Source organism: Rhopilema esculentum, chromosome 5 (genome assembly GCF_057945365.1).
Source record: "Rhopilema esculentum isolate cy_ngs chromosome 5, ASM5794536v1, whole genome shotgun sequence".
Taxonomy (NCBI): Eukaryota; Metazoa; Cnidaria; class Scyphozoa; order Rhizostomeae; family Rhizostomatidae; genus Rhopilema; species Rhopilema esculentum.
In genome coordinates this window covers 10,557,506-10,575,767 of record NC_142819.1, presented here as the reverse complement: position 1 = coordinate 10,575,767, position 18,262 = coordinate 10,557,506, and the positions used below count along the sequence as shown (strand labels likewise).

At 35.3% G+C, this 18,262-nt stretch overlaps 2 protein-coding genes across 3 annotated transcripts; both read right to left on the bottom strand.

Moving 5' to 3' along the window:
* Positions 1 to 485: 485 nt before the first annotated feature.
* On the bottom strand, positions 486 to 11,207 carry LOC135689728 (mitochondrial uncoupling protein 4). Of its 2 annotated transcripts, XM_065207056.2 has the most exons (11): positions 11,003 to 11,146; positions 9,496 to 9,675; positions 8,554 to 8,682; positions 7,935 to 7,997; positions 6,004 to 6,088; positions 5,663 to 5,785; positions 5,310 to 5,422; positions 4,892 to 4,976; positions 2,794 to 2,908; positions 2,184 to 2,243; positions 486 to 1,496 (listed from the first exon to the last, which is right to left on the bottom strand). In XM_065207056.2, the coding sequence occupies exons 2-11, from the start codon at positions 9,578 to 9,580 to the stop codon at positions 1,425 to 1,427; spliced, it is 930 nt and encodes a 309-aa protein (XP_065063128.1). In that variant the 5' UTR covers positions 9,581 to 9,675; positions 11,003 to 11,146; the 3' UTR covers positions 486 to 1,424. The 2 variants fall into 2 exon arrangements, with proteins under 2 accessions (XP_065063128.1, XP_065063127.1); XM_065207055.2 differs by lacking the exon at positions 9,496 to 9,675 and having other exon boundaries at positions 11,003 to 11,207.
* Positions 11,208 to 13,787: 2,580 nt separating this feature from the next.
* LOC135689730 (marginal zone B- and B1-cell-specific protein) lies at positions 13,788 to 16,544 on the bottom strand. Its single transcript, XM_065207058.2, has 5 exons — positions 16,294 to 16,544; positions 15,882 to 16,058; positions 15,069 to 15,178; positions 14,550 to 14,654; positions 13,788 to 14,207 (listed from the first exon to the last, which is right to left on the bottom strand). The coding sequence occupies exons 2-5, from the start codon at positions 16,056 to 16,058 to the stop codon at positions 14,063 to 14,065; spliced, it is 537 nt and encodes a 178-aa protein (XP_065063130.1). The 5' UTR covers positions 16,294 to 16,544; the 3' UTR covers positions 13,788 to 14,062.
* Positions 16,545 to 18,262: the final 1,718 nt, after the last annotated feature.

Genomic DNA, 18,262 nt, shown 5'->3' with positions numbered 1-18,262 from the left:
CTTCTAAGACCAACTTCTGTGAATTACACCTCTGTGGGGCAGGTTTATGAAAAGGAGGCTGGTTAATGGTATGCTCATTTACATTGGTAAAGGGTCTCCCACTCAATTAAACACTGGCAAACAAAGGCTCTAAATAATTATAAAAGAGCAAGCAAATGACGTAAAATATAACTTCAATATCAATGACACATTTTCAGAAAATTTAAACATTGTTTTATTTTGAAATACAGGAAATTGCAGAACAATTCGTTAGTATTTGGTCAGTTTTCCCAATTTCGGAAGAAAAAGGTGTGTAACTATAAAAGACCGAATTGTTGTAGATTTTGAATATAAACAGCAAAAATCCAGCTTCACAGCTACATGCTAATTATTTGTAAGATTTCTGTCTAACATGTCCTGCAGTTAATTTCAAATCACCGAAAAAATTATGAAATTTGATCTGCAGCATCAGAGAGAATGAAATTGACAAACGCACACGAACCATATCTGTGCAATTAATCTCATATAAACTTTCATTATATATATAAACATTAAATTTGCAGTGGCTTAACAATGTTTAAACAAAGGATCGAATCTCGTTTACGCAGCTTCGTCGTCTACCAAATATTCCGTTGATTAACAGTTATTTACTGCGAACATGTGATCTGATCTGACTCATTTTCTATCAGGCGAAAGCCAAGCTCTAACAAATTAAAGCTACGCCCAGCTAAGGACACTGTCTGTTCGTATGGGCGCTTAAAAATAATAATAACAAAAAAGGTCTATAATCCGAAGAATAGAATGGTTTGTAAATCAGAAGTCGTCAAAATCGTGCAGTAATATTATACTGCACAAAAATATTTCTATTGCCGAAGAAAATTATAACAATACCAAAGTGAAAATACAATAATTTCGATACTGAATTTCAAACACAATTGGGAAGAATCAAAATGATTTAAAGGGATAACCTGAAAAAGTGGATCTATTTTCGATATATCGATATATGAATATGATATACGAAAGTGAAGAAGTGGATTGATATACGGTGTCTCTATTAAAAGTTGGACAACTCCCTCGTAGTTGTAAAATATATTAAATTCCATTTAAAACACAAAATTGATATATAATAAATTTTTTTGGGGGAGAAGTTATCAATTTTTACAGAAAGAGACAAAAATTGACAATAGTCATTACACCCAGAGTATCAAATACAGTCATGATAATTTCTAGAAGTAAACCGGGGAACAGACAGTTCCAAGCCTCGTGGATGGCACGGTTTCTAGCTTTACTTATTTTGAACTGATTTTAAAAACTTCCACTTATCAGTCCCTGTTAAAAAGAAAGTGCATCTTGCAAATTTCTATTCAACGGCATCGAGTTTCATTCCGACCAAATACGCACAACTCATCTTTGAATTAATAATTCATCACCAACACACTTGCTCGTTAGAAGCTTGAGGTGCCACATAACCTTCTTATTTGTTCATACACAAGCCAAAATGTAAGCGACCAGGGAGCCTGAAAACAAAGAAAATTGATTAACGCGACCCTAAACATGCTTTTCAATAAACACTCTTCCTGCACATCATCTATTTCTTGTGCAAATTTATATAGGCAATACCTAATTGAATTGCTAAAACAAAAGAACGAAGAAAACCCTGCAAAAAGATCGAGTAACGTTCTTCTTGCCACCGTCTATCAAACAGAAAGCGGCTGTTTTCGCTACAGCAATGTTCAATCTCTGCACGTCCCCCCCGCCCCCGCCGCCAATACCAAGCATTAGATGATACTCATTTTGACGGAACCGTCTTGAGGAGAAAACCGTCGATCACCTAAGATTGTTTGGTTATTCTATCTTTCATAAATTGGGTAAGGGTCGAACCTATTTACTAGGACCCAAAGCTCCTTCAAAGTCCTGATATTAGGGTGAATACCACTTCACCCATGTAGTCACTTCGCAAAATTAGACCTGGGTTGCGGGTAATTCTCCTCAAATGCTTACACCTAGTATTAGAATTTCGCGGTAGTGGAAAGTTACAGAGTAACAGAGCAAGAGTAACTTTAATCGCAAATTGAACAAAACGCGGAACTTAAAAATACAATCAGCAAGGCTGACTGTTAAACCGATAAACGAAATCTGACAAAGCCTAGAAAATCGTCGAACATGTCTACAGATCAGGATTAGTTGTGTGTTTATCGACTTACCATTCGTGACCACGTTGGAATGAAGCCTTTATACAATGAAAAGAACCCTTCGTGTTTAACCTTCAATTAGGAAACAAATCATTCATTAGCATTTTGCACTCAGTCATAACAATTATTTTTTAGAGCTCATACTAACAAGCTTTACAGGTGTTTTTTCTTACTGACAAACAGTCATTAAGTTTTCTTATTCTGTCTGCTACCATCTGTGCATTCATCTTACTTGTCAAAGGGCAAATCAAAGTGATTGCATCATTGTTTCCCCAATATAAATCAGGCAATGCATATGTGCAGGGTGGACATCTCTTTAAACAAACTAGCAAACCTCTCAATGGCAAACTGTCTAGAATCTGCCACAATCTTGGCGATTCTCCGCAAAGAGAAAACTTTGATGATATAACAGCGTCAAACAAGTTGCTTGAGGATCTTGATACCCCTCAAGAAGCGTTTTCAAGATAAAAATAAAAAATCTTTAAAGATTTCAAGTCATTGGAAAGTTAAATTCACAACCGTCATTTAGATCTGGTCAAATCGACATTCATCATCGTAAAAGCTTGGCTTTGGTTTAAAGTTTGGAATAATAATCAGAATAAGAAAAAAAGGTGGAACTTACCGACTTATTAAAACAGTCTATTGTTCCTTTATACAAAGAGGGATTGTTCATAATTCTTGTTTTGATAACATCTGCTGGAGTCCCCAAACTGGCTGCCACCAATCCAGAGCAAATGCTTTTGAAAAAGAAAAAAAATAAACATTACTTCCATTTTAAGTTTCATTCATTTCATTTTTCAGACTTTTGACACAAGCATATTTCATGCTTTGGTAACATCTTACACTGAATCAAGACTGCCTTAGGACATTTTTGACTAAGAAGTAGCTCAACCAATTGAAAAAAGTTAATAAAATTTTCCTCTAAGTCGTGAATATAAATAATTTTCTTTCGAAAAAAAGATTTCAACACAAATCTTTGTTTTTAGCAGGTGGAAATGTCAAGAAATGTCTAATGCTTCTTTAAATATTTAAAAAGAAAGCCAAAATATGACACAAATCTGCTCATGATATGAACAAAACTAATTATAGATTTTGAAAATTTTGCAACCTCATACAATGTTCTGGAGAACTCCTTAAGAATATAATTTAACATAAGGCACTTTATAAAGTTTACTCAAGATATTAAGCTACCAAAAGGCATGAAAATCACAATTATGATTAGACTAAGAATGCTTTGCCTTAGAGAGCATCGTAACACATGTTTTGGAAACCAATAACTGAAAATCTTTTGATGTTTAATTATATTAAGTTTGCACCGCAAATAAATCTGCTTTTATTTGTAAGGGAATTTGGAGAAAAGAATAACCAACCGAAGAGAAACAAAAACAAAAGCGTTATGAATAAATCTTAATAACTGACTCATACACAATGAAATTGAAATATCGTATGTCTGCAAAATAATACCGTATGCTTGTGTATGCTCAGTCAAAAGTTAGCCTTCGAGGGGAGGCGCCTATTTGAGGGGAAGGCGCTCATTCGAGAAAAGGAGGCGCTCACTTAGAAAATATTCTAAATAGGAGAGGTTTTATGGTATACACATATTCACAATGTGAGACGTAATCAAACTAGCTAATACAGACACAGGTAGAGAAAACAGCTCTTTCAAGGAGTAGTCAGCTATGTTGTAATGTAGTAATCAACAATGTAGTAAAACCCTGGTCAAACGATCACACATTTCGCCCAACATTATTCTCGATGTTGGAAGGTGATCCAACGTTGGTGGTCAAACGATCCAACATTTTGCTCAACATTCCGCCCAACATTATTTTCGATGCTGGAAGGTGATCCAACGTTGGTGGTCAAACGATCCAACATTTTGCCCAACATTTCGCCCAACATTTTCTAGCGCAGATCGAAAAGGGAATGGGCAGTAGGTAACATTGATGTTGCTTAACAACAGTAGGCACACGAGACGCTCATGATGATGGCGGCACATAACGATGCGCCACCACATTTCGATCCGAGAAAACGAAAGGCAATCGCCGCCAAAGCTATAAATGGTTTCAATTGTAAGCAAAATCTAGAGTCGAAACGAGAATCGAAGCGAGAGTTGAAGCGAGAGTCGGAGGGAGATTCGAAGCGAAAGAAATCAACCCAAGAAGTCAACAATAATGCTATGATTGAATTTTGGCGGTCTTTTACCGACTACGTGTGCGCAGAGCCAACAATGTTGGCTGAGGTGGTCAAACGATCCAAAATTTCACTTAACACTTCAAAACAAAAGAGTTGTTGGACGTCGGCAGCCGACATTTTTAACCTCAGTCATATTTCATCCAACATCGAAATTTACGACCCAACAAGGTAGCCAAACGATCCAACATTACGCCCAACACCATGTTGGGCGAAATGATGGGTGAAATGTTGTATCGTTTGACCAGGGCTTAATCAACTTCAAGCTACGTTGTAATCAACAAATATGTTTTACCCCATATTCTTTTGCAAAAGATTAGAGCTTGAACGCTTGAGTAAAAATACACAAAACACAAAGAGCAATAAAATCAGATTGGAGAAACAGCTAAAACGCATCTGAGGTCTAAATTAAACTGAATTCTTTAAAGTCCCAATAACATGACTGTCACTTGCATTTCCTCACCCTGACAACTATGCCTGGGCTGAGAACTTTCTAAATGAAACAACAGATGATACACAAGAAAACAAACCTTGCCAATGCATGAGTAACATAATTATCATGCAATGAAGTGTTCCTTAGAATGAAATGCTTAGCACTGTCATAAGTCGTCAGATCTGAAAAATTGAAAAACATACTGTGAGAGGTAACATAATTGTTTACCTGTAGTTAACAAAAGGAAATGATTGATGAGGTGCAACTACTCAAAAGGTAGGAAGCAGCTGTGGTAGGGTTTTTAACTAATCTTGGTACATCTTGCTAAAAATTACTTCATCTTGAATCAAAATATAAATGCTTTCCTCAAAAACAATTATATATATGACCAGTTACAATTCCAAGAAATCTGGTGTACACTGGCATTACCCTATATAAAAATTTTTGGTACTTTGGCACTATATTGAGGCAATGGCTTTTTTCACAAGTGCGAAATACAAACAAACAGCTCCTACCTCCTAAATTAACAATAGCTGCTCTTTGCACATTTGGTAGCCATCCTTTCCATAGCCCTAGAACTCCATATCTAGCACTTATTTTCCGGAATGCATGTAAAGTATTTTTTACTCTGTAGAAAAAATCAAATTTTGTCATCCACAAGAGTAAAAAAGCCAGAGTAGAGACATTTACTGTTTTATGGCAGAATACTGCATTTGCCGTGCTGCCCTCTAACATAGATGATTGTATGGAAGATTATTAAGCTAGTAAAAATTTGCTCAAAGAAGAAAATTTCCAAAGAGAAATGACACAGTCAAAATTTATAGCTATCCAGAAATTTGAGCATTTAGTTACAATCATTTATTAATACCTTCGTGGTTTCCCCTCGAGCAATCTCCTTCCTTCTGTTTGCATTTGAACTTTGACAAGGTCAGTTGGACTTGCAATAAATTGGGCAGCTGCACCTGCACTCAGCCCTCCAACTATAGACTTCCTATTATAATGGCAATCAAAATTTTTGTTACAAATAGACATCAAGGCATTTCCTGAAAGAAACCACGAAAAAAGAAAAAATTTAAGGATGCCAACAGCTATAGACATCTGGTGAAGATGCAAGACAAAAACCACTTCAAGCTAAAAATTGTCTACAAAACAAACTAATTGATAAAGTTAGGCAAATTACCACAACTGTGTGAGATAGCAAAAGCTCACCATAATGGGAAATATCCATCTTCATCCTTTTTCAAAACATGGTCTCGCAAATATTCATAGAAGCCCATTCTACACCCTGAGTACACTGTAATCAAGATTTAAGACTGAGGATACAGAGAAATCATAAGACATACATACGCAGGTTAAGCTTGATCCATGCAAGCAAAGTTAAACAGATTTAAGGTCTCTGTGTTACAGACATTTTTTATGAAAAATAAATCAAGGAACAAACTAGATAATATAGCTTCTCGATGTTTCAAATTTTGCATTTCTGAAAGGGTTTAATGCAAGGATAAAAGTGTGCATTTGCGAAAAGCAAAAATTTGTAATATAGATTAAGCATAAAATCCAATGGCACAACAGTATAGCACTCAAAATCCAATCAATCTAGGGAAGTAAACAAACAGTATCGCTGATTAAATGTCTTTTTGCAGCTAGCAACTGATGAGCCAATGCCCAAACAAATAACATAATACCTCAAAAGTTTGTTATTTTTAGATGTTTGTAAGTTATAAAGCTGATGTGAATAAATAACTATACAAGAATTGTATCATTTGTCATTTATTTTGCAACTTCTTCATGATAAGCCAACTTTCCATTTCATAGTTTCATAGTGTTTTATATTGTGGTTCTTGACATGTTTCGCCTGCTGCCAAACCATAAATTTTTTAATGGTAATGTGAATAGCTCTCCCAAATTGTGACTCTTGAAATTAAAATATATTAAGTACTGAACCTCTCTAGGTAAGCTTTTTGTTCCTATCTATGCTATTAACTAATAATTATAAAAAACTTTTCAGCTCATCTAAACAATTTTGTTTAGATGTTAAATTATTTTTATTTCTAAATATCTCTAAAACTTCTGCATCATTTTCTTGTTCTCTGCACATTCTTCTTACAACTATATCATTGTGTCCACCCTGCACCCCATTATGAATCAAATTAGTAAAGTCATTTCATGCATTCCGTTTGTTCACAAGATGTCTTAGGGTATTAAGGTCTTCCCTTATAGTTAACTGTCTTATTTGCAATTGTTGATGGTATTTTGCTGCTTCTGTGTTACCATTGACAAGCGATACAGGCAGGCTTATTTATTCTTTTCTTCCACTGTATTTCTTTGCTTTAGGCAGACAATACATAGCCTGTTGACATGATGAGCTTGCATACATAGCCTGATGCTTCCTTCATTTCAGCACCAAGTGGTTTTTCTCTGCTCTTCTCTTATAATATAATTGTTTGTTGTGTCTTCTCTCTTACCATCCCATACTTGATGAAATTGTTTTTGATGGATACAACCTAGTTCTTTACTTTTTCTCTGTAAATATTTAGTTTTGTTTGAATATTGACTTTCTCGCTCATCCATCATTTCTTTGCCATTGCGTGGGCTAACATTGAGAGTTGCTCCCTCCTTTTCATATCTTGGTAGACACCAATCAAGATTTCCTAGTTTTTTTTAGTCCTGCTTTAATTTTTGACAACAGTGTTGACAACAATATTGTTGATTTGCAATTTTCTTAATTTTTGTTTATCAGATAGTCTCTCTATGTCTTCATCATATTTGCTTGGTCTTGGTATTATTCTCTTCAACTATTAACTTCTTCAACTATTCAAATAAATTTTGGCAAAAACTCAAACTCAATGGATGCCCAGTAAGAGTTAACCTTAATTTTTTTCTGAAGTAGGAGTAAACATGTTTTGAAAAAGTGGGCAGGGTAAGATGAAAGCTTGACTAATTTGAAGCATTTCTGAGAAACTGTATGTGATAACTACGCACAGTTCCTTGGTTCTGCCCCCATTCAACCCAACTGCAAGCCTAAGGTTTATCTCGAGCTGGGCCACTGTTGAAACACTGTATCAGAAAAGGAATTTTTTTATAAGCAGGTTATAAAAATGTGTATAAAAAGTCTAAAACCAAAAAAATTAAAGTCTTACCAACATGCCTGAGGACTGCTGGAGTAATGCCAAGCCACAGTCGAGAAATTCCCTCTTCTTGTACTTTAAAAAAGAAACATTCAGTTTTATCAGAAAAAAACTGATGTTTATGAATCTATACACGCTGTTTTATAAAACACAGTACATCAGAGTTCAAAAAATGTAAATTGCCTTGTTTAATTTTAGGGAAAGATACTAGAAACCCTTTCAGTCTACAAATCTTGACATTCAAATAACAGTGCAAACTAACAAATTTGAATGATCTTTAGAATTGAGTTCTTGTATTGTATAGTATTTCTAATATTCTGAACAAGAAGGAGAATTTTGACATAAAACCAAGACTTGACTGCAACAAAAACATCACAGTTAATTCAATAGACTAAATATTATCAAAACAGGCCTTGATAAGCCATAGCTCAGACATTGCCAAGATGTTTTCCATATATTTTGAATGGCAGTCTTCAGAGCAACTTGTGAAGATTTGTTTTAATAAAATCAAGGTACTCAAAGATGACCTGTTTTGTACTGTTCTTCATTTCCTTTAGTATACTTGGTATATTATATCTTGATGTATATATATGTACCAATAGTTTTCTTGAGATTGCTAATGATTACATACCTATGCCAATTGCAGTTCTAATCATACCCCTGTAAGGTGGGGGCTTTTTTCCTGAAGCTTCAGCCAAATGAGCTGCAATTTCCCCTTGAGTTTGTAGCCTTGTTTTTGTAATGTCCAAGGGGAATGTCACTGTTTAGTAAAGATAAAAACTGTAATTTACTTATAATTGATAGCACCATAAAAACTACAAAAATGATACTAAAGAACATTTCTTAGAGTCAATACCTTAAACAAATACTGAGTGGTTTAGGAGGCAAAAATCAGAAAAAGACAATGGGATGTGGCAGCAAAGAAGAAATGGTACAAAATTGCTGATAGTGCCAGGTGGGCTTCTCTACTGTGGGGTTGCTATGATAAAACATGGGTTTAACATCACAGTTGTACCAGTACATGTAAGAAAGTTGGATGAGAATTGGGGAATACACTTTTTTCAATTCATAGGCAATTTGTCATGCTTGAGACAAATTTCCAAGTATTAATCAGGACTTTAGTTTCCATATGACAAAATTTTGACTTTAACAAGAAGCTAGAAAAAATTGACTTTTTATAACATTTGGGACACATTTCATAATCCTAATCCAAGTGGAGTGAAATTTCCTGCAGTAATGTTTTGATAACATTGATTTTTTCTTTGTTTGGGGAAAAAGGTATTCCATCAAAAGTATAAACCAGAAAATGTAGGTTTGCCATATACATTGATAAGAAAATCAGTGCAAAATTTTTCAATGAATTGTACCTAGGATCTTTTTTCAATGAATTGTACCTAGGGTCTTTATAATAGGATCTTTATTTCTTCTTTTTCAAGAGCAAATTAAGGGTATCAGAAATTTTGATAAGCAACTGAAGGGTCAAACTATTTAGGTGCTTCCGAAAAATATCAAACTTTTGAAAATAGTTTCAAAAACATCATATATGTGTCATCTAAAGATCAAAAATAGACACCTGGCTTTTGGTCACAGTTGAACAAATGATCTTCATGAAAGCCAACAAATATGTTTACCAAAGCTGGCCACGCAAGGCTGCACATTAAGCAATACCATCCATTTGTTGGTACATTTCATTTTAAAAAATAAATTCAACTGAATATGTTGCAGTCTCCATCACTTGATATGAAAACCACATCTGGGAATAGAGAGTTTTTAGAGAGTTTGTGCTGGTACAAAGCATTGGCAAATATTTTGATTGTCTCACACAAAGGGATCTTCATGAAAAGACTACTAATTTCGAAAGGGCACATGCACAATTTTTCTCAGCAAATGTTAAAGAAACCACAATGAAATGTTTTGAATATCTTTAAAGAACAGAATCCAGAACTTAAGAAATTCACATTGTGCTGAGCTACTCGGTGATGTCGACTCCTGCCAGGGCAACTAGTTGAGAAACCAGGGCAACCAGGGTCCTGTCGTACAACTAGTTGAGCCATTCGTAAATCTACCATCAATTACCATAAATTCTCTTTTAAGCTTCTTCTCTCAATTAAGCCCCCCTCTCTTATAAGCCCCCCTTTCCAGAAGGAAAAATTCAATTAGCCCCCCTTCAAATTATCACTGATGTCGAAATAAGTAAACTTGACAAAAAATAGAGATTTTCATTTTATTCATTGGTCGTTCAATACTACGAATTAAATCAAAATTCACACCATGTCTCTTCCAGTAACGACAGATCCGAAGACAAAGATTTAGTGTGCATTAAGCACAGGCCATGTGAGAGCCTTTTACCAAATTTACAGGTTGTTGGTACATCAAGGGCTGAAGTCGACCTCAATTTCAGAAGGTGACATGGCCCAAGAAGATATTTCAGAATTGATAATTGATGACTATGATAATATTTTTTATATAGAAGGCTGATTTGATGTTTTTTATTTCGCAAATAACAAAAAATTAGTTTACCAAGTATAAATGGTTTTTTATTACAAAATATTTATTTAGCCCCCTCTCTCAATTTAGCCCCCCTCTCTTATAAGCCCCCTCTCTTATAAGCCCCTTTTCTTATAAGCCCCCTATCTTATAAGCCCCCTATCTTATAAGCCCCCCTTGTAAATGTAACGTGTGAGCGATTTGTTGAAATCTCAGGTATGAGCGAATGATACAGCCCATTATGAACAAAAATGGAAAGATTTCAAGTTTTGTTGAACAAGACTGTACATTTGCCACAGCAATATTCGAAATTTTGAGCTGCTGTCGCAAAATTTGTTTCATAATTGGGATTCAGACCTATATTGTCATCGAAGATGCAGTCATGTGATGCAGTTAAGTTTTAAAATTATTTGGAAATTCTTTGAAAAAAATAATTGGATTGCATTTGCATATGCATCTTAAAAAATAGGATGCTACTGTCAGGAAATCTCCTTGCCATTATGTAATTGGAGAATTATCGGTTTCTTTGATCCATCATATCATATCACATCACATCACATCACATGGATCTCTTTTCTCGAAGCACTGCCTACCTGTTTCAGCCACCCCTGCAGCAACTGCAGAAAGACAATACTTGAAGACGAAGCTTTCGTCTTCTCCAGAGACAGATCCTGGCTTTCCCATCTTGTCTTGAAAGCAACAGATTAGGAGTATTGCCTCCTTGACCCTATGTTGTCAACTCTTGCACTGTTCATTTTGCAAGCACGGGTATTGGAGAGAAGTGCCCCGGTACTTCATGTAAAAAAGAACAAAGTCCGACTTGTTGTTGTTTGGTATTGTTTTACAAATTCAATGGGGCCACGTCGAAGGAGCACGTGGCAAAACAATAAATCGTGAACAAATTCAAATTCACGAAATTCAGCAACATCATTCAAAAATCAAAATATTAAATAAGTTGCCCAGGACACTGGGAGAGCCAGAAAGTTTTTCGAGCTTTCAACGAGTACTTCATGAGGCTTTCAACAAGAGTTTCATTAGCGTTAGGGTGAAATTGATCCATAAATACGGAAAATATTTGAATAATTATTTCTAAATCAGACTTAATATAAACTTTAGGGTAACCCAGATGAAAGCCTCATGCGCATGTTAAGTAAGGGAGTAATTTGAATTTGCAATATCTACAGAACAAAACAGAACGGCAACAGCAAGCATAAATTTGTAAAAACGAAAAGCAAAGAACAGAGAAAAAATATAAAATAGAATAAAAAGGAACAATAGGGTTGGATATTTAGATGGTTAATTTTATTATCAGTTTTAGTGCTAGGATTTTATTGATTATTGAGTAATAGCAAATTTTTTAAATGTTTCCGAAACAGATTTTGTTGGGTAGTTCGCTTGCCTGAATCGTTATTTCATTCGAAATTTTTTATCTCGTGTATGTAATAAAACGTTTTTCAAAATTAGTGTTTTAAAACTTTTTAATTGTAGCTTGTCGCAGGGTACCCTGGGTACCAGACTCACTATATAAAAATTTATTTCATATACAGTGAGTCTGGTACCCAGGGTAGTCACAGGGGAACAGGGGCGGTGAATGTGCGGCGGGGGTGTTTGGGGCCGATGACCCCAGCTATGGTTCTTGCATTTGTGAATAGGACGAAAAGTTAATAATGAATGAAAAGGGTCAACCGAAACTTTAAAAGTCAAGTACTTGAAACTGAAATAGCTGAAATTTGTATTTCAGTTTATTTTCAGGTGGGACTTTCAGGGCCGCCAGACGCAGATTCCTATTTCTTTTACAAAATGTTGTACATATTTATCTTGTAATTTGCATCGTAAGTGGATTTTGCCCCGGTTAAGCGACAGGCACACATCCTTCCGCCATCCTTATGGCAGGCGCATTATACTCAACAACTGTTCAGATTTATTTCAAAATACCAATGAATCCACAGTGATGCAACCATACATACAAAATTGATAAAAGCTTCTTAAAGTTAAACCCAATTTAGGATATAAAGAACTGAAAGGAATTTTCGATTTTTTTTGTCTCTATCTTCTTCAACGCGAATTCCAGTCCCTACATTAACTACAAAAAATTTCGCCGTGACAAAATTTCGGACAAGTATATTGACGAAATTTTCTGCGACTATATTCAAAAGGAGACGAAATTTTGTCACAACGAAAGTTTTTGCATTTAAAATTTTTGAGAATTTGCATAGAAAACCTATGCGTTAGGTCCAGAATCAAATTTATGTATACTTTTAATCCATTCAATGTCAACACGTCATTCTACTCATTTACATAATCTTCATAATTATTTTATCATAGGCATAATCATCATCATCATTTTCGGTTCTTGAATTAACTCAGTGGCGTAGCGAGGGGGTGGACACCATCCCCAATGGCAAAGAATCTCTTTGGTTTGGTTGAAAAAGTGCGTTATCTTGCGTCAAAAAGGGTGAGGACCCCAATGTTCCTTGCTCAAAGCGCCTTTGTCCAACACAACCCCTCCCTCCCCCAATCTTACCACTCTGGCTACGCTGCTGTTCTAACTGTTTTTTCTCGCCGGTTTCAAAGGATTCCACCTCTGTCCGAATCTTATGCTTTCCGAATCTTATACTTATATTCACATTTATACTTTTAATTATACTCTTTGAATAAGTTCTTCATAAAACTCTTTGAATGCTAAAAGCATCATTTTTTACCTTCATAGCCTATTTCAAGGGAAATAAGCTGCGGGGGCAAACCTTTGTCTATTTTAGGAGAAGGACAACAGTCTATTGTTTAAAACAATAGAAAGTCATTGGGACTGCAGGGGCAATTGCCCCCTAGTGAGTATGCTAAAAAGGCCCTTCCCACCTTCGTAAAAACTGAGGAAATATACCACTTTAATTTGATGCTCCTGACATGCGGTTCTGTGCGAAAAAGCTGCCTGGGGGGTTGAGCCGAATTCCTAACGGGTGCTCAAGCTCCCAAGTCACCACAAAGTCGGTAGCTATGGGATCGAATATAAAGCTATCTGCATGATTTTGCCTCTTAAGATTTTGGTAATATGTTGCTATGTTTGGGTTGAAAATCCACGACGATATTTTGTCACGACGAAATTCTGAATAGTTATCCGAAAGTTTTTTCGCCGAAAATTCATCTGAAGAAATTTGTTGTTGTTAATCTATGTCTTTCAAAGAGAAGTTTCAGTCTCTATGATTACCTATAGACGGAGAATAATACTTTCCCTCTAAAATTAAATTGAAAATGTCTCACTAACTACAAAATTTACCTGGGTTTTGAAAAATTTCAGTGAATGGCTCTCCAACAACTCCTAGATGGCTTCTAAAGTTTTTTGCTATTTTTTGAACTAAATAAATAACCTCTAAAAATCAATGAAAAACAATTCCTGGTCACTTGTTTTACAAAACACTCATAAATTTAATCTTAGTCCAACAGCAAAACAGGATACTGACATTTTTACTGTTTGCAAACTATACTTCAATCGGCTCTAAATTAATCAAACACGACTGTAGATTGCTTGAAACTTTAAACACATATCAAGGAATATTCACATCTGACATAATCACTTAAAACACAATTTTATACACTACTTGGATCTAAAAAAAAAACGTGACAAGAATAGCTAATCTACATCAAAACTTTCAACATTATAGTTCATCTTTTCCTATGTTCACACAATCCTTTGTTGAAACTTTACATAGTAGTTTCTTTAAATTCTTCTTCTTTCTAAATTCAGCATAAATTTCATCTTCTCCTATTTCCCCAACTAGCAAGCCACATTTTTCTGCAAGACTGAAAAACAAGAATATGTTTATATAGGATCCAAATAAAAAAAATGATTAGCATAACATTACAAAAAAACATAAAGTGATGCTATATAACTAAGTCTATGCTATATAAAAACGGACAAGAAAGTGATGTTATATAACTAAGCCCTATAGCCATATATTTCCAGAAGATTTCCTAATTAGATTACTTTTAACTGCAAAATTCAAATACATATATCTCAATTTCAAATCACAATCATATTTTGTTTTGTTCAGTAATTATATGCTGGAAATGTTTAGCTTGAAGTCTTTATGAAGGTTTTTGCAGCATAATCTACTTGGGGTAAGTTAAGCATGAAATTCCTACCGTCCAGGCCATTTGCCTCCACCACCAAGCATGCCAGGAACATCTTTTGCTTCAAGGCCATCTCCAGAAATTCTATTCACACCATTTACATTTTTGATGCCATAGCTACGATAAATTGGGAATCCATATGATTTGCAAAGTAGGCTTGCGTGCAGAACAGGGTGGTGGTTTTAAATTATCTACCCAAAGGCTCTACTTGTCAGCAACTATAGTAATACCAGGCAATCACAAATATAGAGGGAGGACAGTAGCTTGATAAATTAAGCTGGTTTAAAATAACTTTCTCTTTACAAAATGCTGTTTGTAACGTAACAGTTCTGGGGCAGGCAAATAAAAGTTACACATTATGCATACAAACATTTGAGGGCCTATGTGCACCAGGGTAAAATAGCTTCAAAAGTTGTTTCATTTCTAACCTTTGCTGACTCACAAGACTTTTCTTTACATAACTTACTTTTAAAGAATGGCCAGATGTTCCCTTTTGAAGTCCACATAAATCACACTATTTATTATACTTACTCTTGATACACTTCCCAGTCACATGCTTTTTCAAATACATCAAGATACTCTGACTCCTTTAACTTTCTTCCACCAACCTTCCTCTCAGCATCACCCAGAATTCTAGCCATCTAGTTAAAGAGCAAATAGCAAAACCTAAACTCCACAAGAAAAAGTTAAAATTAGCATCAGAAATATAATTTTAGGCAGTGGTGAAATGGGGTTTGAGGACAACAGCCTCCACATTTGCATCACTTTAAAATTTATCATTAAAATGGGGTATTTTACTTTGGCTTTAACTGATTGAAGATTCACTGAACTTGCCACACCACACAAGAACGAAATCCAAATTAATTAAACAGGGGGGTAATAAAAACATATGAAAACCATATAAGTGTGGCCATTGTCCAAATCTAAAGGAACCCTTTAAGATGGCTGTCATTCAAAAAATTGGATGTCCTTTTCATTTATAAAAACATGTGATCACTTTAATGTAAAGTAATGTATTCATTACACAAATCCTGAGTATAATATGGGTTTTTCACTGGCAGTAATCATTAATCACTTTGCATTGCAGTATTTCTCAATGTTTATACAGGTAGTCTGTGAACTGCAAAAAGGACTGATACATATATTTACCCTGGATGATATTCTATATAGGTTTTCTTGATGCAAATTCAAAAACTAGGTTGAAAACATATGAGATGATTTCAGGTGCTATTGCAGTTGAACACCTCTCAGCATGTGGTTTTTTCAAATTACAACTACTCCTAAGCCTTAAAAAAGGATCGATTCAAGAAACTAGGGCACCCTTCAAATTTGAAACTCTCTTACCTGGTAGGCCACTGCTGTACAAGCATCGCATTTCAAATTAACTGGCACATGTTGCGAATGTTGTTCCTCGTCTGACATTTTTGGCATGGAAAACGTCATTTTTTCGCCTGCTTGGCAGTGAATTAACCCAGTTAGTTGAAGAAACAACAAAACACCGGCAAGTGTAGAAGCTCCCATCTGGAAAATCGAAACCACACTTTTAGCATAAACCTTGTAACCAACGCATATACACTTTCAAGATCTTGTACATGCTGGCCTATTACATTAGGCCCTAAGAAACAATCAAAGAAAAAACGCGACAACATTGTTACAGTTCAGTTTGAGCTTTTGTACTTCGGAATCAATTTGGTCTTCTCTATCTTTCAAAATTCACATTTCAGGCATTTATATACTGAAATAAGAAGTTCCTTACCTTTAAATTGAGGGAATATCAAGAGGCAGTGGTATGGGTGTGTGCCTAAATGCCTTCCCAAAAATTAAATGCGAAGATAGAGCCGCGCGTTGTTTGCTGATTGGTTGATTGTAAACAAAGGATCGCATCTGACAATGGGTAAAATTCTAAGAAGTAAATAGGACGTGAAATGAACCTCCCTACAAGGGAAGACAGGCTAATATTTCTACCATCCGCCGGCAAGCGACGCCTTGCTGCCTTGGCTTGAAATATTTTTGACAAAAACTAATAGTTTACCAATTTGTTTTCCAAGTTTAATCTAGACAGCAATAGTATGTAGATAAACAACTTAGCAGGTACAAGCAATAGGCACCAGCAGAACTACGCCGGACTGGTCGGAATTATTACGAAGGGCGATGGATCTAAAGCATCTAAAGAGAACTCGGACGAAGGCAAGGAAAAGAAATACGTTTTTAAGCGCGTGCTATTTGCTTAGAAATAAGAGAAAGGTCAATCGGGAATTCTTTCAAATCCAAACAAAATTTAAAAACTTGGCGGTGGCAAGGCATAATGAGCTTTTCAATCTCTTCCTTTTTGTTGAAGTGTAAAAATCCATTAAGTTAAGAGACAGACGAAAATGAGTGGACTTATCAATAGAAGAATTAAGGATGCTAAAATAAGGTGTTGATGAGTTTTAAAAACGTTTTTCGTCAAATAGGCTACATCCACGTAGATACATAACTGCAGCTTTGTTCTTGCAAAGACAAAGAACATGCTTATCAGTGTAGAAAATAATACGCTCATCATGCAATTGATAACAAAAACCTACCAACTGTTTCAATAATCTCAAAATATAAGAACTACATTACTCCAAAAGAAACAATATGGTCAAAGTTGTTTAGATATTCATTCTTAATCAATTCCAAGTCAATGATACGCATCAAGCCAAACATACTTCTGGCCAAGTGTTTGAAAGAATTTGAGTATTCAAGATCTTGCGTAGTGAAGTGGGTTGCACCACCAGTCCAGGCTGGATGAATGAGTTGAAACTGAAGTGAGATATTTGAAGTTGGTAGCATGGGAAGCACAGACTTTCAAAGCCTTAGTGGCTCATTCACAGCACTCGAAATGCACGACTTCTTACAAAACAGAGATGATGTATTTCCAAACCGAAAACTGAAAGAAAATAAAGCAAAAAAACTATAGACGTGAAGTTTAAAAGTAAAAATGTTGGTTGAATACGAAAAGTAGACGTTTTAAGTAAAAATGGACATTCCAAGTATAAAGATTGACAACAATCATTGAATAAAATATAGTTTTTGAAATTGAATACCATATAGCATTTAAATACCATAAAATATGTCTCGATTTAAATACCAATTCCAAAATCTGTTAATTAAAGCTGGAAACACAAGAGTTCTCACTCTTTAATTTAAAAACAGCTATATATTAATAACAATTGAACGAAGGCCAGCTCCGATATTTCAACCCTGGAGAAAACAACCGAAGAACTATCCTTATTTGAGAGGGAAAAAATAGCCAAAAATGTATTGAGAAATGGAAAAATAGAAATATTAATTCAGGTTGTGTTTTTTTCGCATCGATAAGTTCATCTACTAATTCCCAGCCTCCAAAGTCGCATTGATTTGTCCAGTCCCGACATCGCAGCGTCACATTAATCTGACGTCACAAACAATTAATAAAATATAAATTTGCGGAGCAATGAGTCTTCATCACCATAACTAGTTTGGCTGATTTAGAGTTAGTCGGAGCTGATTATTGCGAGTGAAAGTTGTCACAATGGAGGAAAAACTAGAAAGCAGTAGTTTTCTGAGCTTATTAGGAGCAGACAGTGGTCTTACCTTGATAAATACGGATGCACTGGTACGCAAAACAGAGTTGCAACAGCGAAAGCTTCAGTGCAAAGACAAGGAAATTGAAGAGCTTAAAGAAAGATTGGAGCATCTTGAAGATGTGGTCGAGAAATGTA